At 55.9% G+C, this 21,290-nt stretch overlaps 1 protein-coding gene across 1 annotated transcript; it reads right to left on the reverse strand.

Moving 5' to 3' along the window:
• Positions 1-1,183: 1,183 nt before the first annotated feature.
• On the reverse strand, positions 1,184-20,974 carry PITX3 (paired like homeodomain 3). Its single transcript, XM_084526063.1, has 4 exons — positions 20,770-20,974; positions 8,433-8,573; positions 4,013-4,218; positions 1,184-2,701 (listed from the first exon to the last, which is right to left on the reverse strand). Exons 2-4 carry the CDS (start codon positions 8,539-8,541, stop codon positions 2,138-2,140), a joined length of 879 nt encoding a protein of 292 aa, XP_084382189.1. The 5' UTR covers positions 8,542-8,573; positions 20,770-20,974; the 3' UTR covers positions 1,184-2,137.
• Between the last annotated feature and the right edge of the window lie 316 nt (positions 20,975-21,290).

Genomic DNA, 21,290 nt, shown 5'->3' on the forward strand with positions numbered 1-21,290 from the left:
GGAGCAGGAGAGGGCTGTGGCACCAGCTGGCTCAGGGGATCAGGCAGAGGATGGGACCCAGCTGTGGGAGAGCCAGAGGGGGAGAGGAAATGAGAGTGGCCAGGGCCTTGCTCCTTCCCCTGGTGAGGGGAGCTGGGGCAGATGGGGAGTCAGTGGGAGGGCACCGAGGTGAGGCCTTGGTGGGGAGGCCCTGGAGCAGAAGCCACTGTCACTGAAGCTGCCACAGCAGCACTGGTACTCAGCAACAAGGTAAGATCTGGGGCTTGTCTTGGATGTGTTTTAGGTGTTTGTGAGTTGCAGATGGAGCAGTAGCTCAACTGCTCTTTAGAGCAGTTGGCTCTAAAGGGCAGGAGCAGTAGCTGTTCTAGCACAGGGGTATGTGGCTCCCTCATTTTGGTCAGAGCAAAGCATAGTTTTGCTACAGTGTGTTTGGTCTGATACCTGTGACTGTTCTTGGTGTCTGCTCACTGATACCTGCAGCAGCTGCTGTCTGTGGAGCAGGCTATGGCAAAGACTGAGTGATTTGCACACTTTGCATGTGGGGGACCTCTCCGTGTCTCCTAGCGAGAATCCCCTCTCAGCAGTTTGCTTCCTCTGTGCAGGCTAGCAGTGTTGCAGAAACCTGGTTTGCACCAGCTTTGTCTGTCCCCCTCACCCAAGCAGAATGGTTTGTCTTGGTAATATGTTTTACTTTTTTTCTCTAAGAGAAAAGTAAAATATCAGGGTTGTGCTTGCCCCGAGGTACGTGCCCCATGGAGGAAAAGGAGCCTGCACCGAGTGGGGCTGTCCTGCACTCCATGGTCTGCGTAGCTTCCTTGTGCCCTTATAAAAACCCACTGTGTCCCTCTGCATAGGTTGAAGCAGCAGGTCCTGCTGTGGTGTGTACATCCCAGGAGATCCAGCTCTGTTTTACAGCATTCCCAACATAAATAGCATGGGGACAGGCCAGCTGGCCGGGTTCTTGCAGCCGACCTCTCCTGGAGGTGCTGTTTGGAGCCAGGAGGGCTGCAAGGAGCCCAGAGACGCTGGCCCCATACAGTGAGTTGGGGAAACCTCAGCAAGGAGAGGTTTCCTCCTGGGCCACCCTGCCTGAGGATGCTCGCTCTCACCCAGGCTACTCGTGCTCCACTTCTGAATCTTTAGGTGCAAGGTTGTGCTCTCAATAACCAGACAGGCGGAAGCCTTAGAGGGATTGTGCCAACTTTTATTTTACTTCCTTTTTTGAAATGGGATTTGAGGAAGGGAAGGAGATGTGCAAGGGGGAGTTGATTGTTGCAAAAGGGATGCTTTGGATGTACACTGGCAAAGGTATCCCTGTCTGACTGGAAATGACTGAAGCAGTATAGCATGACAGGCAGAACGCCGCCTCAGTGGACATGATTGCTTTATGGGGGTTTTTGGTTTAAGGTCTACTTCACGGGTTATTTCATGTACAAAACAAAAAGGTGTATTTTATTACATATGTTTATATATGTATTTGTATATATACATCATATATATATATACATACACATATTTTATATCCTTCCAACTCCCAGTTCCTAAAGGCTTCAAGTCTGAAGGGCCATGCCTATAAATGCACTACAGAGAGATGCCAATCAACTGCAACTATGCTTTCTGACCATCTGCCAGATAAATAGGCGGGCGAAATGTCTTCCACCGAAATCTTGCAGGCGTGCAGGGAGAAGGGCTCGGCTGAGCACTGAAGAGCAGCCCCACGTCGCCCCGTCCCTGTTTCCCATTACTGGCTCTCCTGGGAAAGGGAGGGTTTGGGGTCAGACTGAAACATGCTGAGCTTGGCTGTCTGTGGGCCAGGCGCCCTGCCCGCCAGGGCTCCTGCTTCCCCGTGGGGCTTCCAGTAGACTGTTTTGGTTTCCTTACCAAGAGGGAGGGTAAGGGGGTTGGTGGGCAGGGAGGGAAGGGGTTTGGGAGGGCAAAGACAGTCAAAATTCACCATACGATAGTTAGACAAATCTTCATAGAGGTCCGTCTGCCCGCTCGCCGCGCACTCTCTCTCTCGCGCTCTCTTGCTCTCTCTCGCTTTCACTCTCACTCTGCAGGACGTACGCTGTTGTAGGGCTAAAGGTCTCCTTGTTTCAGGCTAAGGTCAAGTCCCCGGGTGGTGGCGGGCAGCCCTTCATACAGGCCTGTCCACGGCGTATTGGCAAGGGCTCAGGTTGGAAGCAGCCGTCTGCACAGCCGGGTAGGTGAAGTTGGCGTGCTGCTTGGCCTTCAGCCTCAGGCTGGCCAGGCTGGAGTTGCACGTGTCCCTGTACATGTAGGGGCTGGCTGTGGAGGCGTACGGACAGGCACTGGATGAGACAGCGGAGTTGAGGCTCGGGCTGTTCAGGTTGTTGATGTTTCCCAGGTTGTTGAGGCTGGAGGCCGGGACCCCAGTCACCGCGGAAGGGACCATGGAAGAAGGCATGGTCATGGAGGCGATGGAGCTGGGCGGGGAGAACATGGGCTGGGAGGAGAGGGGACTGACGTTCATGGAGTTGAAGAACGGGAAGCTCTTGGCCGAGAGCGGGCTGGTGGCGAGCCCCTTGGTGGCCCAGTTGTTGTAGGAGTAGCTGGAATACATGTCATCGTAAGGCTGCATCAGTCCGTTGAACTGGGCTCCGAAGCTGTTCTTGCAGAGCTCGGCCTGCTGGTTCCTCTCCCGTTTCCTCCACTTGGCTCGGCGGTTTTTGAACCAGACCTGCAAGAGGGGGAGGAGGGAGGGATAGAGTCACTGCGGGCTGTCCCCTGCAGGGGACCTTGCCCCAGCCTCTGTGCCCAGTGAGACAGGAATGGGAGAAGGGCTGGGGCCGTTCCCAGAGAGCTGGGAGGCTGAGCATCAGGAAGGGGTCGCAGCGAGGTGTCTGGGCTGCAGGGCCATCTCCTGGGGGGAGAATCACCACCTGGGTCAAAACCCAAGCACAGCCACTTATAATACACCGAATAATCTTAGCGTATTTGGGGCCACCTAATTAATGGTGGTGCCCATGACTTACTGCAGGCACCCAGTCCTACATCACTGTGGGGATGTTGATGCCAGACAGTGGTGCTGGTTCTACACAGGTGGCACATCCATGAACCACCGCTGGAAGACTTTCTGGCCTCTGCTGTGGCTTTGACTCACAGGCCCTGGACACTGCAGCTGCATGGGGGTTGTTTGGCATAAACTAGTGTAGGAGATCAAGGAGTGACTAAGGATATGGCCCGTACTTGATTCTTGTTGGCTCTAAAGGGCAGGTGTGCATCTGTGTTCTGGCATGGGCTAGCAGAGGCAGCCCCTGCTGCCCACCTTCTGTGTGTGCTGCTTTGCCCACTGCACTAAACTAACAAATGCCCTTTGCATGGGGAAAAGGGAGGAAAACAGCTTTGGTATTACCAAGTGTGCACAGCTCAGAGGCAGGGGGTGGGGTTGTGTGACTTGGGAGCAAAGCAGTTGGGGGATGCAGCTGGAGAGCTGCTCAGCTGAGGAAATAACCTTTCTTGCTTTGACTTCGCCTCAGCTGGGTGGGCGCTAGAAGTCTGTCTCATAACAGGAAAATCTGTTAGCATTGGAGGGACTCAAACAATATAACTTCCTGGAGCGTGGAAGCTGCTGGAAGGCTATTCATGGTGCTGCTAACTCATATTTCTAGTAGCAGAGAGAAGCCCTCGTTCCAGCTGGAGCCCTGCCACACCGTGCCTGTGACTGCACAGTGGTTTGGGAACTCCAAAGGGAGCCCTCCAGTGAGGCTGGGGACGATGGTACCACAAGGAAGGGGTTTGCTGGGTCAGGGAGCTGGCTGGTGGGGCAGGGCTTGGGCTCTGGACCTCCCTGTGGTACTGTAAGCTTGTGCTGGGTGAGGAAGGCATGGCCAGCACAGGCTGTGTGTTTCTGTGCATATGGATGTGCCAGATCCCAGCTGGAGACCATTGTGAGGTGCTTTCTAGAGGGGGAAGTGTTCCAGCATTCCTCATTCCTTCCTGGGTTTGGGGACAGCCTGTGCATGGGAGGGTGAGAGGGCTGCAGTCCTACCCGCACTCGTGCCTCCGTCAGGTTGGTCCAGACTGCGATCTCCTCCCTGGTGCTCATGTCTGGGTAGCGGTTCCTCTGGAAAGTGGCCTCCAGCTCCTGCAGCTGCTGGCTGGTGAAGTGAGTCCTCTGCCTCCGCTGCTTCTTCTTCAGCGAGCCGTCCTCAGGGTTGGAGTCGTCCGTCTGGTTTTGTTGGGACTTCTCAGTGTCTGTGAGGGAAACAGAATGGAGAGGTCCTCAGAGTGAGTTTGGGGGCTTGGATGTGTCGGGGAGCCTCTCCTTGGGGCTGCGTGCCCCTCTGCTGTGGTCACCAGCAGCTCCAGCAGCACCCACCAGAGGAGCAGTCCCACCTCCTTCCCTCGCCCTGCTGACTGAGTGTCTGCCTTGCACCACACCCACAGTGCCCTTCATAAAAACAAAAAGGAAATTGTCATTTATGGCACAGCAAAAGATCAAATAGTGTTTTTGCGGAGATTTGAGTGGGGAAAGGCAGATTGCTAGTGATGGCAAGTTGAGGATCTTAAATTAACTAAGCCAAAGAAACACAAACTTTTATCCTTCCATTACTTTTTTACTTAGGTACGCATATTTTTATTTTAAAAAGTAGGAAAAGGTCTCTCTTAGACCTTACTGTGAATTATTTGAGCATCTCCCTGTCCTTCCACCCTGTCCTTCTCATTCAGAGCTCCCTCTCTGAGAGGTTGTGTCTTTCATTTCATCACCCCTTTGGTGAACACCCTGAAACTCTTTGCTGGCTGCACCAATATCTAACCACACAGTGCTGCTCAGCCTCCTGCCAGTTGCTAAACCCAGACCGTAGTGTGCCTCCTCTGAGCTTGGGCTGGAGGTGGGCAGTTTGGCCAAACCAGGCACCTCCCTCTGCCACAGCCCTCACCCTGCGAGTAAAAACTTCCTCTTTGGTAGAGGACATTGCAGCTGAGTCACTCGGTGAGTGGAGGACAGTGAGAGGGGAGGGAAACTGCAGATTTTTCTTTTTTCCTTAAGAAAAAAGAAAGGGGGAATTCCCTGCCAGGAAACAAGACAAGTCACCGTGGAATGAAATTATTCCGGATAAAATGAATCACTGCTGATGTTCCCCACCACCTTCTGCTGATCGAGGAGCTTCTGATAGACTTCCAACTGAAAATCAGGATTTCAGCAGGAAGGGGAGGTGTTCTTTTCCAGTGTGAAATATTCCACAAAACCAAATAGAAATGGTTGCAAACAATGGCCAAACCATTGCATTCAGGAGAGGAATCTTTTTTAAAAAAGCCTGGTATTGTTCCACTGAGTTTCAGATGAAAAAGGTTTTTTGTTTGGTTGTGTTTTTTTAAGTGGAAGCTAGCTTAAAAGGCTTCAAAGTCCAGAAAAAATCCTAAAATGGAAGCTGTCCTGGACAGCCCATTAAGATGCAGGGAAGCAGAGGACCCTGGAATACAGCTGGGTGAGGAGAAACGGTACTTCAAGGCCAATGGATGTGCCCTTCAAAAAGTAAGTCTCATAAAAGCCAAATGGAAGAGAGAGGCCCTAAGAAGAGAGACTGAAAAGCACCCAAACACATGGCAGGGAAACCTCTCCATGCCATTCCTAGGAAAATCCTGTTTTCTCCAGCACCTGCTTTTTCCCAAGGGGAGCAATGCTGGGGTCCCGGGAAGCATTTTCAGGAGAGGTGATCACCCTTCACAGAGCCAGAGCACGAGCCAGAAGAGTGTTGTTTCTACGGATATATGATGTAAGGAGTGCAGCAGTTCCTGTATGCTCCCTACTATCCACCTCCTGTTCTATGGCATGTTTAATGTTGCTGTTGGATATAAAGAAGACCAAGTGCATTGTAATGCAAGTAAAACTTAAGGTAGAAATTTTGTTAACTATGGTCATGGCAAAAGAGCATCCAGACAGCATCTCCTCTGCTCCTGTGGTCTCAGCTAAGTGATTACAGAGACCTCACCTTTGTACTCTTTCCAAAAAGAAGGAGAGGTGAGGAAAAAGCTGTTCCAGTGTTAACAAGGCCAGGTGCCCACCCTAGGAGGGCTGGACTCATCAAGTAGTGGGCTTGTAGTCTGCAGGGTTGGCATGCACAGCCTCGGCAGTGAGGGCTGGAAACCATCGCAGGCTGCTGGCTTTGGGTTGAAAGGAATGTTAGTACAAACTTCTTAGCCGACCTTTGAAACCTTCAATATTAATAACTTTACCATCTCTTTACCTGCCAACAGATGGCAGAGAAACTAATGCAAAGAGAGCGAGTTGGCTGTGTAGAGCAGCCCTGAGACTGCTGGAGAAGCTTCTGCCATGTGTTGGCTCCCACCAGCAGGGCACAAACTGGTCGTGCTGGGCAGGAAGGCACCATCTCCTGCTCCCAGAGCCAGCACAAGGCAGTGTTTCCAGCCGGGCTGGACCAGCAAAAGAATTTTCAGAGTGCATTCTTGTAACAGAAGAAGCCATAAGACCTGGAAACAGGACCTGTAGGAGCTGGCTGTGGTCTCCCGGTGCTCTCCTTGCTGCCACGAGCATCCTCGTGCAGAGATCCCACCTTCAACAGAACTGTTGGAAGCATGCTCTTGATTATTTATTTATTTTCTCAGTAGCAGTTATTGCCAAGGGGATAAGTCTGATTTCTCTAGCTGAGTGCTCTGAGCCAGTGTTGGAAGAGGGAGATTCCTGCATCACCCATCTCTAAAACAGATTAAAAAGGGAGTGATGGCACCACATCTGAGCTAGTTATTAGGAATGGCTCAGTACAGATGAAGGGACAACATTTGGTTTGTTTGCTCATCTGCTAAGTCTGGGTTAATTAAGAGCCTGATGCATACATGGGGTATGTTCCCACAGGAGCCCCTGACACGTGGATTTCAAAAGGGGCTGCTGCCAAAGAGGAGGCTGTGCCCAAACCGGGAGCTCTTGCTGACAGCTGCCCTTCTTCATGCAGGAAGAAATTACAGCAAAAGGGAATGGCAACGGAGCAAAACCCACTGGCCAACAGTTTGCATCTTGGTGGAAGAGCTAACCAAGCATCTTGCTTTGGTATTCATCTCCTCCATGCCTTCTGGAGTAGGACTTCCCCTAAATCTTGTGAAGTTGAAGTGGATGTGGGAATCCTGTCTCTGAGTCTGGAAAAATCTGCAGCTGTACCTTCCCCTTAGTGTCCTCTCTGTTTCCACACCTGCTGCCTCTGGCTCTTCCTGAACGTTGCTTACAGGGAACACCGTCTTCATTTCTGCTTCTTCTCCAGACAGGAAATGTGCTCTCTGTAAAGGCATTGTGGTGGGACCAGCAGCGTGGCAGTCTGGGGGGAGCCCAGGAAGAGCCCCATGGGCTACGCTGAATCCACACCGAGGAGCTGGCTATAGAAAATATCCTCCTCTCCCTGCCTCTCCTCCTGCCTGATGAGAGCTAACAGAAGGGGGTGTTGCAAACGCTCAACACCATCAGAGGATGCTGAGGATCTCAGAAAGCCCGGACAGAGCAGGCTTCTGCTCTGTTCCTTACCATCTCTTGCTCTGCAGATGGAACAAAGGAAAAGTGGGGCTGGATTTTTTGTGGGGAAGGCAGGAATCTCCAGAAGTGACGTACCATGGTGCTGCGCCCTGCCCTGCCCTGCCTGTGCTGGGGACATATGCCTGGTACAGCTGCCATCAGCCTCCCTGGTGTGAGTGCAGGAGCTGGCAGCCCCCGTGCGCAGGTAACGCTGGCACGCGGCTGCCTCCCAGGGTGACTTTATTTCTAGACTATGTAAGACAGCGGGGAGTGACGTCGCCAGGCACCAAGCATTTATTGTCGCCCTAAAATAGGCTGTGGGATGCATCCCATGCACGTTCGCCCACTCAATGAAACTCCTGCAGTCATGGCTGGAATTAGCTGCTCACGCCTAATGGAAAAAAAGAGAAGTCCGCTCCTAAATTGGCAGTTCTGTGCAGGGGCCGGGGGGCTCCGTCAGGAAGGCCACTCGGATGGAGACGCACGCCATGCATCCCCAGCAGCTGACGAGGAGCCACTGAGCCTGGGGATGTGCCCAACTAAGGTACGCGCACAGCGAGGAATTCGGAGGGTGAATTCTCCGACCATAGCTACGATGCTGCCCCTGTGATGCTTGCTCCAGGGAATTTTAATCTGCATCATTATGCTGATTAGCTTCTGCATGCGGGTGAGCCCGGAGGCTTTACACGGGGAGCAGCAGGCTGGCCCCAGCCCTCGCCTCCCCTTGTGCGGGTGCTCTTCGGGGGAGCTTTGCATCATCTCTTCCTTTGACTGAACCCGGCGAGTTGAGCCCAAGGCCAACCTAACCCACAGCACGGAAAGCTTCAACCCAAGCACTTCAGCAGCACCCCCTGCACAGGCGATGCTCACCCCACGCCTCCCCCTGCTTGCTCTCTGCCCGCCGGGTCCCGCTCCCCCACCAGGGAGGGTCGCAGGGCCTCGCACTCACCGCTGTGGTCCTGCCCCTTGCAGCTGTGCTCGTGCTGGGGGGTGCCGGAGTCCGAGAGCGACAGGGCCGGGCTGCGAGCCTCCGCGTCCGCCAGCAGGTTGAAATCCATGGGGCAGGAATGGGCAGCAGAGGAGGAGGAATCTGAAAAAGCAGGCACGGGGCGGTTAGGGAGACGGGACCTGTGTTCCTGACCTCTCCCCACCCACTCGGGGAGGGACCTGCCAACCCTTGAGGGAGAGCAAAGGATCCCTGTGTGATCCTCGGACCCCCTCCGAGTTTCCTGGCTGGAAAATGGAGATGCCAGGCTTTCTGCTGAGCTCCCCTATAAATCAAAGATCATCTAGCGGCACTTCTATTTGCAGCCTTCAGAGAAAGAGCCTCCAATTTATAGGTGACATTCAGACTGAAATAGCAACGCCGGAGCATGCTGTGTAACGGAGATCTGAGGAAGTGGTTCTGGGCCAGCCAAGGGCTGTTAGCACCTTCCCCAGACATCCCGCCTCTCCCTAGCCTCCCGCCGCAGCTTCCCTGCACTCTCCTTCACTTCCCAGCAAGCTGGCCGGGCACAAGCAAAGCTCGGAGACCGTGAACATGGACAAACACACGTGCACGCCCAACAGAAAGCTGCCCCTGCGTGTGGCACTGGGAGGAAGGCACGTTGGCCTGCACGGAGGCTGCCACAAGCTGGGTCAGTGCAAATGGACTCCTGTTGGTTACAGAAGGACCTCTGCAGCCTGAATTAACACGGGCATCGCGTTACACGCCCTTGGGTGCTGGGGGGATGAGTAAGCCCGGCTAGAGCAGCAGCTCACTTCCAGCTTTGGGTCATCTTGACCAAAGGCTCCCCAGCACCTCTTCTACGGCTGTGGGCCACCTCCCTCGCAGAAAGCATCCCAGCTGGGGAGCTGCTCCTCACAGTGTAGCCAACACCAGGACTCCCTGACCTTCCTTTTCAGTCCCAGGGTCAATTATTCCAGTCCCAATCCTCTGGGTCTCCATGCCCTCCACCTGTGACTACATTGCCTGGAAGGGTTTCGTTGAGAGCTGCTCTACCCAGGCCTGTGTTGGAGTCTCATGAAGAGGCAGGAGTGAAGTAGTAGGGGTTACCAGCCCAGCCACGTCACCTCGGCAAGGTGAGCAGGCCCCGTGTTAGCCCCTAAGTCCAAGTTTCAGCTCATAATGCTGCTGCACATAGTATGTGTACTATATACACAGCAGTTTCTAAGCCTCCTGTCACTCAGTGGCTGTAAACGTGTGCCAGGACCAGCGGCCTCCAGGTACAGGGCTGTGGGACCAGGTGTTTGGGATTTCCAAGCTACAGGTTGCGGTCAGTTGGGAAGGTTGGTGGAGGATTGCATGACCCCTCTAATCCACACGTATTGGGACCGGGCTGACTGGAGGCAGCATTCATCTGGTCTGCGCTAGCCTTTAAACATGTAAACAAGAGATTAATAACATAGCTTTTGCACCTCCTTTGGAGGTGGATGACAGTGACTAAGAATGTATTTTCAGAGCTGTCTAAAGCCTCCTGTCAATTTGAGCAGGGCTGCTGCTGGGGCCCTTGGCAAAGGCAGCCCCTGTACCTGCAGAATGCCTGCAGGGCCGCAGTGAGAGAAGTCATTCCTAGCGCCGGTCCTGCTGGTTCCTGCAGCAAGCCGTGGTCACGAGAAGTTCTCCTCGCTCCCTGGTGCCCCTCCATCCCCAGCCCCTGCTGAACCTCAGTGCTGGCCCCAGCCCCGTTCTGAGAGCAGCATCCCTTGCTGCTTTCCCAGACCTTTGCCTCCTCCGGGCTTTTTGTCTCCTGTTGGACAGAAGCGGCTCCGTGTTTGCTGTGGGACTGGTTTCCCTTTCCCCCTCATGGCTGTCTGACCTTTGGTGTCTGCAGGCCGCGTGAGCTCCCGGCGGCAGTGGGGCATGGCCCTGTTGCTTTCTGCCGTGTGTATGCACACAACGTGGTGTGACGGGGGCTGTGTTTTCTTTAATACCTTTGCATGGAGTAAGGAGAGTCCATCTGCTGCTGATATTGCCATGGCTTTTAGCATGGCTCTTGGAATTATGCAGAAACGCGCAGTGAATTAATTCCCTGGATTAAGTCTTGATTAAGATGTGTGTCACTTTGCTGTCTCAGAATTTATTAAGAGCCCTTCTTGAGGCGGCGGCAGATGGAATTTCTGCCCAATGTTTGTAGATGATAATTTCCCCTCTTCTACAGCCATTTGCATATGATTGCATCTGTCAAGCACAATTTCCTCTCTTCGAGGGCTTGACTCTGCACTGGACCAGATTTAAGGAGGAATTCAGACTCCTGCCTCACTGTAGCTGCAGGACAGCATCCTCCTGTGCACGGTCCTGTTTGCCTCGAGACTCTTGCTTGTCTTGCTTCAGTTTCATCTGTGCAAACTGCAGTGGAGATATGGAAACCAGGAGGGGAGCAGTTTTACAGACCTTTATAGGTGTAAATGACAACATCAGGCTTGGAGGAAGCCAGCCCCAGTATTTAGGACTCCCGTCCCATCCCTCACTGCACCCGTGCAGTGGCTGTGTGCTTGATCTGAGCTGCTGTGCACTATAGCGTGCTTGGCCTGCCCCAGGGATGTGCCAGGGACCTGGACTAAAACTGGTTGTAAAGCGTGGCCCATATTCAAGCTGAATCCAGGACTTCTGACTCATGAGCAAGTTTGCTTTTTGAACCAAAGATAACGCTATGAGGACCTCAGAGAGGAAATTTTGTGTGTGTGATTATGTACCTACTACAAGTGCCCTGTGCAGTGGCATCAAGCAAGGCCCTTTCAGCTTGTCGTGGGCAGAACAAACAAAAGCAAGAGGAGACCTGCTCTGCACAGCCACGGAGGGCTGCAGGATGGTCTGAGCTGGGGCTAATGTCCGAGCTCCGCACTGGTGTATTTAGCTGGGGACACCCCCTGCTGCCAAGACAAAGGGCTGTAGGTATTACTCTAGATTATACAGCCCTTTCAGATTTAATTAAAAGAGCTTTCCTCCACGCTGGCTAGATCTCGCTGTAGGCAGAGACATTAAGAAAGTCGGTGATAAACCTTTGTGGCATTCCTACCAAGTCGTTTGTTCTCAGGGAGTTACTGGAATTGGCACCTCAGAAGTGTCTTTAGATAGCATCAGATTTATTGTTGCCATCTGAGCCTTCATCTCATTTTCTCTTAATGTAAAAGGACCATTTCTTTAGGGGCAGCTTCTGTACTTGTAATGTGGAACCAGACTCGCTCAGTTTTCAGTTGTGTAAAATCACCCCTGGCCCCCAGCCTGCTCTGGCGCGTGTAGCTCCTTCCATCTACATACTTCACTGCTCCCGTGGTAAAAGGTTCCCAAATCTGTAACAAACAGGTCTTTTCTTCAGGCCGCCACCCGTGCGCATCCTCCCTGCTAGCAGGGAGCAACAACTGCTGCTGCCTGGGTGCTGCAGAAGGCAGTGGGCACGAGGTGCAGCGTCTCCAGCCAGCCAGGGGGGACACCTCGCTCACCCAAAAAAGAGCAAGCGAGGGTCCCCGTGACCTTCCTCCTCGATCTCGGTAACATGCTGCTCCATCGCCCGGGAGCAGAGATTCCTCCGCTTGTTTTTTTTGGAGGGGTGGGAAGGAAACATAAAGGCTGACTGCAAGCCAAGCAGGGCTAATTATAGCAGTGGCTTTGGTGCTGTGGGTGCTGCCCACGGCGAGCTACCCCGAGACTGACAAGCGCGCCTTGCTGAGCTCCCCGTGCTGCCACCGCGGAGTGGGCCACAAGTGTGTGCCCGCTGAGCTGAGGCTCCTGCAGGTTTGTCCGGGGGGAGAGGCTGTCCGTCTGGTCGTTTGATGCTGTTTGCCTTCCCCAAAAAGGTATGCAGGGAGCTGGCAGTTGGGATCCCAAGGGCTGCCCGTATCCCTTTCTGCCCGGTGAGTTTATCTAACCATATTTTCTGGAAGAGAATCTGTCCGCATGTACTTTGGTCCTCCTGGGGATTGTGCTCAGGTGGAGCTGCCCCTGCCTCTGCCCTACATCAGAAGTGAATGGGTTGGGGCTGCCCTGTCCCATCTTGCAAGAGATTTTTGCTGTCCCAATCCATGTGTTTGTGCAGGACAGTGCCACGCAAGTGTCCACGGGCTGGAGTCTCCAGTGACACAGCGTGCATGGCACACAAATTGCACACCGAGCTAAGGGCTGACACACGTGCTGCCTGTGAGGGCTCCTTCCCTGCAGCGAGAGAGCAAGAAGGGTGGGATGTGAGACAATCTTCTCTTCCTCGAGACTACAGAAATACAGCCACAGGGAGACCAGGGTCATCCGCTGCTAAACCTCTCGGTGTAACTTTAAGTCTCTAATCTTAATGGAATTGCAGCAGGAACCAAGTGAGACCATTAATCACTGGAAGATAAACAGCAGAGCTAACCGGTTACCCAGAGCGCAGCCCCGCTGCGGGCAGGAGAGCTGCCTGCCTGCCTCCAAAACCCTGGGGCTGCCTGCAGCCCCTGGCTGGCCGAGCAGTGCTTCCAGGCGTGCGCTCACCAGAGGATCACGAACCGCCAGCGAGGGCTGAGTCACAGTTTATTATAAACTTTATTTCTCGATTTAGTCCTCGCGGTGCGGTGCTGACCCCTGAGCTCTGGCACGGGGTGTTTTTGTAGCAGTGTGTGCCACTTTAAAGCCTGGAACATTTTTTTCTGCTCTCCCATCGGTAGGAATTGCCAAAGCTCCCCAGGGTGCTTGGTATCTGATCGCTGTCGGAGCGAGCTGTTTCGAGCTGCAAGAGCATCGCAGGCAGCGTGGTGCCATGCTGCAGGGCTTCCCGCTTGGGCTGGCTGCAAGGGGCAGCCTCTCTGTTTCTGTCTGCTCTCTTCATCATCGGAGAAGCTCCTGATAATGTGGGCTAGGGTAGAGGATAGGGAGATAAGCAGTGTCGCTGACTTGGCTTGTAATGTAGGAAAAATCTCTTGGCTGCTCTGAGACTCCATTCCTCATCTCAGAAATGATGTTAATGAGCCTCTTTGAGCTGTGAGAGGCAATGAAGCAAAATTCCTTTAAGTGCTTCCAGATCCTCAGATAAGAGGTGGTAGGGAAATGCACAGCCTCACTGGACCCTGCCTGATGCATTCTCCAGGGGCTGGGGGCAGCCTACAAGGTGCGAGCGAGCCGCTGGCTTCCCGGGCAAGCCCCTGGACATGGAGGAGGGTGATGGCCAAAATGCCTGCTCTGGGCAGCGGAGGGTTAATAAAGTATTGGTATCATGCAGGATTATCACAGTGGAAAGGTCCAAAGGATTGACAGATCTGTACCTCTGTCTGCAGGGAAAAAAGTCTGCACCATGACCCTGCTGCAGAGAAGCGCCTCTGCATACCGTGACCCACACATTGTGGATTGCTCTCCTCAACACTTCCACCCAGAGGGATTCCTCTGCAGACCCCGACTGCGGCAGTCCCTGCCGAGCTCAGCTGCAGGGGGCAGAGAGATCTGCGGAGCCAGGGCAACGCTCCTTCACTTGGCCTGTGCCAAAGAAAGCTTGGGCCCCCACCGGAGCCGCCGTTAGCCCACCTGGATAGCTTCTGAAATGATGCCTGAAGCTTGGACATGAAGAGCTAATCATAATACAGAAGGGAAGCCCTGCCAGACTTTCTGCAAATTTGTGTGTGTTTTTTTTTTTTTTTTTTTTTCCCCTAAACAAAATGTTGATGCTGCGTTCATCCTCGTAGGAATTGCAGCGTGGGTCTGGCTGTGTCCAGCTGCCTTCCCTGTGCGCCTCGCATGCTGCGCCTCGCCTGGGCGCGCAGCACCTTGGCTCCATCAGCCGGGGCTGCGATTTTCTTTCTGACAGACTATGCAGCTACATTAATAAAGCTGCACTTTGTTATGGCTTATTTTGTTTGTTAGGCATCTGGAACAAAATAAATCAGCAAAGGCTTAGTTTTGCCAGAACGAATCGCAGTTGCACAAAGTTGCTGGCAGTGTCAGGCTCTGTAGCACAGGAGTGCTGGGAGTGTGCTTTGTGGGCGCAGGGAAGTCCTCCAGAGAAACTAATCGCTTTGGTCGGGGAGAAAAGACTGATTTGGGGGAGAAATTCTGCCTGAGAGCATCTCACGACTGAAATAAAAAGCAGAGAGAGGGGGCTCAGCTTTGCTGATCCCTGTGCACCCTGGCAGGCTGCGCTCGCAGCACATCTGCCTGCATCTGTATGGCAGCAAGCAGCACAGCTGCGGCTGAGGGACTCCTGTTTCCCTTTGCACGCACAAAGCACTCGTGTTTGCACGGACAGAAGCTGGGCAGAAATGGAGATGGGAGCGAGACAGCGGTGGAGCAGCGTCGCTGGATCCGCTGCTTGCGCCAAGGGCAGCGGGCCTGGCATGGGCGCGCCGGTACGCCGCGCTGCGTTTGTTTGGGTGGCTGTATGAGTTTGAGCGATTATTCCAGCAGTAAAAGGGAACTGGCCCAATGCCCGCGGCGGATGCGTTCACGGCAGAGCTTCAGCGTCCTTTTGGTATCTCTGTGGCTGCAAAGTTGGCCCGTTTGAGGGAGGCTGGGGCTGAGAGGCGGCGCTGGAGCTATGCGGCTCCAGCTGCCGTCGGGAGCTTTGTATGCAGATGGAGGGCAGCAGATGACTCAGATGCTACCAGGGATGTAAATGATTCTCACAATTAGTAAACAAGCTCAAGAAAGCCCCTAATCAGGCGGGTGATGCATAGGGCTGAAGGTCGGGAAGGCTCCGCCGTGCAGCCGGCACGTCACACCCTTTATGCGTCTCCGACCTTGGCGCGCTGCGAAGCCGCCCGCATTCGCCGTCAGTCAGCGTTTCTGCAATAAATCCTCCGCAGAAGTTTGACTCGGTCATAAACATTTGCTCCGTGACAAAACTTGGCAAAAATGGTGGGTGGCTGGAAAGAATCTTTTTTTTAGGGGGAAGTGCCGCCGGGTTGCTGTTTTAAAAACCAGCGGGGCTGCAAAGGGGAGAGGAGTTTGGCTGGGGGTGCCACGGTGGCCGAGGGGCAGCGCTGCTGGGGACACCAACTGGAGCCCCGACACGGCCAGCCGGCTGCCAGGGCTGCGTCATCCCAACACGCAGAGCCGATGTCTGGGCTGTAAGGTTTCTCTGATTATTATTTTTTTTTCCTCCTAAGCAATTTATATTTCTTTTTTTTTTTTTTTAAGTGCTCTGGCAGGAACACCCTTGCAGGACGTGGGCTGCCATGAATAAAGCAAGCAATGAGCTCAGACCGCAGCATCCCAAGCAGGAGAGGAGAGGACGTGCGGCAGCTGCCAGCACCCCTCTGGGGAGGGGGGGTCACTGGGACAGATGCTGGAGCTCCCCCCACACACACCCACCACCTTTATGGACCTTGCAACATGCCCCGAAGGTCAGCCTGTTTACCCAGACATTGTGCAGAGGGGGACGAGGGGGGATCGGCCCTCCCCACTGCAAACACGGCTGGATCCAGCCCTGCAGCCTTGTGCAAGCAGCCCACGCTTGCAGGATTGGGCCCAGGGTGCGGAGGGAACCTCTCGCCCCGCAGCAAGCCGTGCCGTGCCGTAAATCTGGGGGCACAGAGACGTGGGAAGCAGCGGAACCCGGCTTTGAATGTCAGGGTCCTGAAATGCACTGCGCTGCTTAAGGACTGTGTGCAAAGTCTGGGCTTTTTTAGCTTTAGTTTTGTTTTTTTTTTTTAATCCTTAGTTTTTTCCATCTGTTCCACGCTGCATCCCATACAGAGCCCTGGGAGGTAGGCATTTTGGGTGGGTAATGAAGAAAGCTGCAGATCCATAATTACTCATTCAGCCTGGCCCTCGGGCAACCCCATCAAAGTGGTTCAGAGAAAAAAGGGCCGGGGCAGAGGGAAGCCAGCACTCTGGAAGCAGCTCGGGTCGCAGCCCCTCGGCCCGACCACTGCGGGGACACGGAGAGGCGCCTCGGCAGCCCCAGCCCCAAAACCCCGCCAAGGACAGCCCGGCACCGGTCACAGCGTGCCAAACACCCCAGCAGCCCCTCTCCCCCGACCACGGACGAGCTCCTGCGCTGGCTTCTCCGCACCGATACTAAAATCGTGCTGAAAACCCCTTCTGAGCAGGACACACAAGTACGCACCGCTCAGCGCTTTGCCCGTGAAATTTCTCCCTGGTTAAGTACAGCTCCGCACCCAGCCTGACTTCTATGGCTCAACATATATCTCTTACATCCAACATTTTTATTTATTTATTTTTTAAAATTATCACCACGGATCCAGCTCTCTAAACAATTTTCCTCTTTTTTTTTTTTTTTGGTGGAAAAAAATCCACAAATTTACTTTAAAAAATAACCGTGCAATAAATGCGCATCTCAAAAAAAAAAAAAAAAAAAAAAAAAGCTTGTAGAACTGGAAGTTTTGGATATTGTGGCACCAAAAATAAAACTGATGGAACAAAAAGGGAATTTCATGTGGTTTTCATTGTCAAGTCTAAGCTCAGAAACAAACAGGAAATAAAAATGGCTAAAACAAAAGAGATTTCTTTTAAAGTATGTTCAAATCTAAGTGGGGAGCTGGTTTATTTGGGAGGCATTCTCTGTTTATTTGTTTTTCAGAAAGACGAGTAAATAAAAACGTCCACACGCAGACAGGTCAGCTTGATTTATGGTTAAGCTCTCGTGCTTCTCTCTGGTCAGTTATTATAAGCACTTCTTAAAATTTAGCCTTGCAGAAACAGCACCCTGAGAAGGGGCAGGGAGGGCGGCGATGCTGGGGCCGCTGCTGCTGGAAGGGAGATGGGAGGCAGGACGGAGGGGGAGGAAGGCTGGAGTCACCGCGGACTCGCCGACGATGCCTTTCGGTTCATCCTCGTGCTCTTTGCATTTCTGCAGGCAGCTCTGCTGGGGCTGAGCCTCCCAGCCCACGCCGTCCCCCCGAAGCCCTGCTAGCAGCAAATAGAGGCATCTACTTAATGCATTTATTTAATAGAAGTGGTCTGCGGGACCAGCTCTCAGGCTTTGGGATGGTTGAAGTTGTTTGCTGGGGAAATTGGGGTTCGCAGACAGGTGTCTCACTCATGGGAGCTCCGACTGTAATTTAGGGGTTGAATGGGACAAATGCAGTACCCCAAGTCTGCTTCAGCTGAGATCATGAGTAGCTACAGAACCATCAATGCATTCCTGAATGCTTTGAATGGTTGAAAAATCAGATGTGTGAAATTAATAGCAGCTTCTGCACTTTTAGCTATGCTTTCCCTACTCTTGTGCGCGGAGGAAAAGGGTGCAAATGTTTAATTTCTGGCAGAGCCGTGCTTTGGGAGACAGAGAACATCGCGACAAGGGTGAGGGGACAGAGGCAACATTTCTGGCTCTGTGCTGGGCTGCCGGGCAGGGCAGTTCTGCTTCCCCTCTGCGAGGTGGGTAACGTTCCCTCCTGCTAAATCATCCAGCAACCCGCCTGCGGGAAGGCTCCCGAGGAAAGATCAGAAGGTGCAGTTTGTCAAAAATGGGCACTCCGAGCTCAAACTTGTTCCCATCAAATCAGCAGGAAATTTCCTGCTCAGCATGTGGGGAACCGGCCTCTTCCCCAGTCTGCTGGGCAACACCCTGGAACTGGTGGGGACAGCAGAGGAGGGGGCTTCCCTCCCCAGCTCCGTATCTCTATTTAAAACCTAATAATAATGGAAACACTTCTCAGCCTCCATCCAGCTAGCAATCCTGGTTCCTTCCCCAGAAGGATTCGGGATTTGGTTGTTGCCCACACTGAAAACCAGCGGGGCTGTCTCCGATGACCCCACAGCAGTACCAGCCCTGGGCCGGGCAGAGGAGGGCTGGGGGGGCCAAGCCAAGCCCTGCTGCGGGAGCGCCCCGCTCTGCGCTCCGTCCCGCTGCGCCTCCAGCTGCAGCCTGCGGGCTGCCTTAAATGCCCCACGGAAGCCAAGAGCTAATAACCAGCTTCATTCAATTCCCAGTCACATTATTATCCAATCTGCCAGAGGCATTAATATTCAGAGGTGAGCCGGGCGGGAGGGCAGGGGCACGGGGAGCGGCACACAAAGGGGAGGCGCGGTGCGGCGAGGCTGGCCTCGCAAATCCTTTCTCCGGCTGCCTGAAGCCCCCAGCCCTGCTTCAGCCCCGTGCTGACCAGAGATGTTTTTTCCCCCAGCCTTGAGGCTGACTGTGATGCTGGTCGGTGGAGGCAGAGGGCAAGCTGATGGTAGCCCAGCACCGTGCTCCCCGAGCCCCCAGCCAAAAGCCAGGTCCCAGGCCTGGCTCAGCTCGGTGTCCTCGGACCCCAGCATCCCGTGACAAGTGGGGACCTCCCCCCTGCAGCCAGGCCCTGAGCAAACAGCAAGGTCCCGTGCTCAAATGGCCAGATAACCACCGAGCCCGCGCAGAGATGCCGCAGCCTCCTGCTCCCGACCCTGCAGCCTCATCCCACTGCCTTCCCGAAGCGGGGTGTGTGGTGTGAGGCCACCAGCGATCCCCACGGGGGACTTCATTCCCAGCCCAGGACCTCCCCTGTCCCCAGAGCCAGGGCACATGTGCCAGGTCACGAGACAGAACTCATGTCCCCGGCTCATCTCATCTTCCTTTTGGAGCTGTCTCCTAGATCGGGTTTCTGGCTTTTTCTTTTTGGCAGTCTCCAAAGTCAGCCTCACCTCTCAATCTCGGGGTTTTGGGTAGCATCTGACGATAGAAAAGATGCAACTCTTTTTGCCGACTCCCCGCAGGGTACACAAACCACTACTTGGCAATTCAGTGGAAGTTTTTAGCTCTATTAATTGCCTGAATTAAGCCCTTTTAGAAATGCAAGAGATATCACACTTTTAAACCAGTACAGGAGAGCTCAGTTACCGGGACGTAGGTGGGTTTCATGGGGAGAGCCCAGCCTGCAGGTCTTGTGCAATCCCCGAAACATGAGGAAGAACACTGCCCTTGCCCACAGCCCCCTCCGGGACGCCAGGGACAGCCATCTCCTGCGAGGGCTCCCGGTAGGGAGCACCGGGCATGCTGCGGCCATTTGCTAACGAAAACCAAACCCTGCCCCGTTTCTGCAAACATTTGTGGAGCCTGAGAGCAGCTCCCGTGCCCTGCTGGTCCCTCTGGAGCCAGCAGGCAGCTCTTTGTCCCTCACAGCAAGGCACGACCGACGCCTGAGCAAACACCCATCCCTCCGGCTCACCGACACGCCACAGGAGTGGGGGGCTCGGGGAGAGCCCGGTGCCATCGCCAAAAACGCCGTCCTTTTTCCTTCCTTTGGAAGCTGGGACAGGAACAGGGGGCACGCTCCTGAGAGCCCCCTTCCTAAACTGCTGCATTCAGCATCTCTCCAACTGGCGGAGGGCACGAAGCCACCCCAGCCGGGCACCCCGCAGGGCACAGAGCGGGACCCCCCGATCCGCCTGGGGAACACCGAGGTGGGCGCATCCCCGGGGCGCTGCGGCCGGGGGCTCGCTCCCGCGCCCCTACAGCCTCCCCCGCCGAGCCGAGCCGGCTGGGAGCGGTGTGCGGAGCCGGGGGGGGGCTGCCCGTCCCAGCCCGTCCCGCTCAGCTGTCCGGGGGCTGCGGGCCGACAGGTGTGCCCCCCTCGGCGGCACCGGCCCGGGGCCCCGCCGCCCCCCCGAGCCGGCTCCAGCAGCTGCAGCGCAGCCCCCCCGGCTCTCCCCCCGCCGCCCGGAGGGCTCCGGGGCGCCGCTCCGCTGCCTGCCCGCGGCCGGAGCCCGACAGCCGGCTCTGCCCGGAGCCTCCCCCCGGGGGCCGGCCGGCTCTCTCGCTCCCGGTCGGGACCCCGGCGGCGACGGCCCCCGGGAGCCCCCGGCAGCCCCGGGCAGGTTCGCCCCGTCGGCGGGGGCCGGGCTCGCCCTCTCCCTGGAGCTGCAGGGAGGTCGGCCGCGCTGTAAACAGGCGGCAGCCCGTTACATAAATATCATTTATCCAGCTGTCCAGAAGCCGTCGGGCCGCCTTCCTTTTCCCAGGCGGTGTCTCCCCGCTCCCCCGGACCCTGCAGACAGCCGATCCGGCAGCCCGTTATTTACGGCGAGCCCCGGCTAATTTAAACAGCCCCTGCCCCGCTCGCCCGAGTGGAAAATGCCTAAGTTTAGCAACCGCCAGGCGCTCCGGGAGGGGCCCGCGGCGGCCCCGAGGGGGCGGCTGGGGCTGCGGATCTCCGGCGGCGGGCGGCCCGGGGAGCAGCTCCGCCGCGCACGGCCCCCGGGGCCGCTGCTGGAGCTCGGGGCAGCTCCCGGTGCTCCCGCTGCCCCCGGGGGTGCCGGGACGGGGGGTGCCGAGCCCGCGGAGCCGGGCGGAGCGCCCCGAGCCGCCCCGCCGGGGATGCTCTGGCTCTGCCGCCGGTTTCGGCGGGGAGCGGGGGGAGGAAGCGGGGCCGGGAGGGGCACTTACGGCGGCTCCAGGCGCGGGCTCGGCTGCTGGGCGGCCTCAGTCCTGCGAGCGGGGCGAAGCTGCTGCCCCCCGCCCCGCCGCCCGGGCTGCTCCGCCGCCGTCGGCGAGTAAATCCCGGGGCTGGGCGGGCACTCGGCGCCTCGCTGCCGGCCCGCGGCTCACGGGGAGGGCGCCGGCCGACTGCCTGCCATTCACCCCGGCCATTCACTTTATGGCGGCCGGCCGGCGCCCCCCGCCAGCTGCACCGGGCGCCCCGCTCCCGCCCGCCCCATTCCAGCTGCGCGCCCGCCGCCGCCCGCCCCGTCCAGCGCCGCCCGCCCCGCCCCCGCCCCGCCGGCCCGGCGCGACCAATCGCGGCGCGCCTCATTTGCATCCCGCCGCGCCCCGGCTCGCGGATTGGCTGAGGCGCGCGGCGGGCCTCGCCCGGCCCGCGTTGGCCACGCCCCGTCCCGGCAGCGCGGGTGCTGCCGCCGCCGGCGCCGCGCCAGGGCTGGGGGAGCGGCGGCGCCGTCGGGGGCACG

This window comes from Aythya ferina (assembly GCF_964211825.1).
Source record: "Aythya ferina genome assembly, chromosome: 7".
NCBI lineage: Eukaryota > Metazoa > Chordata > Aves > Anseriformes > Anatidae > Aythya > Aythya ferina.

Excerpts from the sequence above, each read along its gene's own strand:
- PITX3 (XM_084526063.1), bottom strand. The coding sequence starts at position 8,541 with ATGGATTTCAACCTGCTGGCGGACGCGGAGGCTCGCAGCCCGGCCCTG. Across the intron at positions 4,219-8,432 it reads CAAGGGGCAGGACCACAGCG|ACACTGAGAAGTCCCAACAA; the intron begins GTGAGTGCGAGG and ends TTTCCCTCACAG. Across the intron at positions 2,702-4,012 it reads TGACGGAGGCACGAGTGCGG|GTCTGGTTCAAAAACCGCCG; the intron begins GTAGGACTGCAG and ends CCCCTCTTGCAG.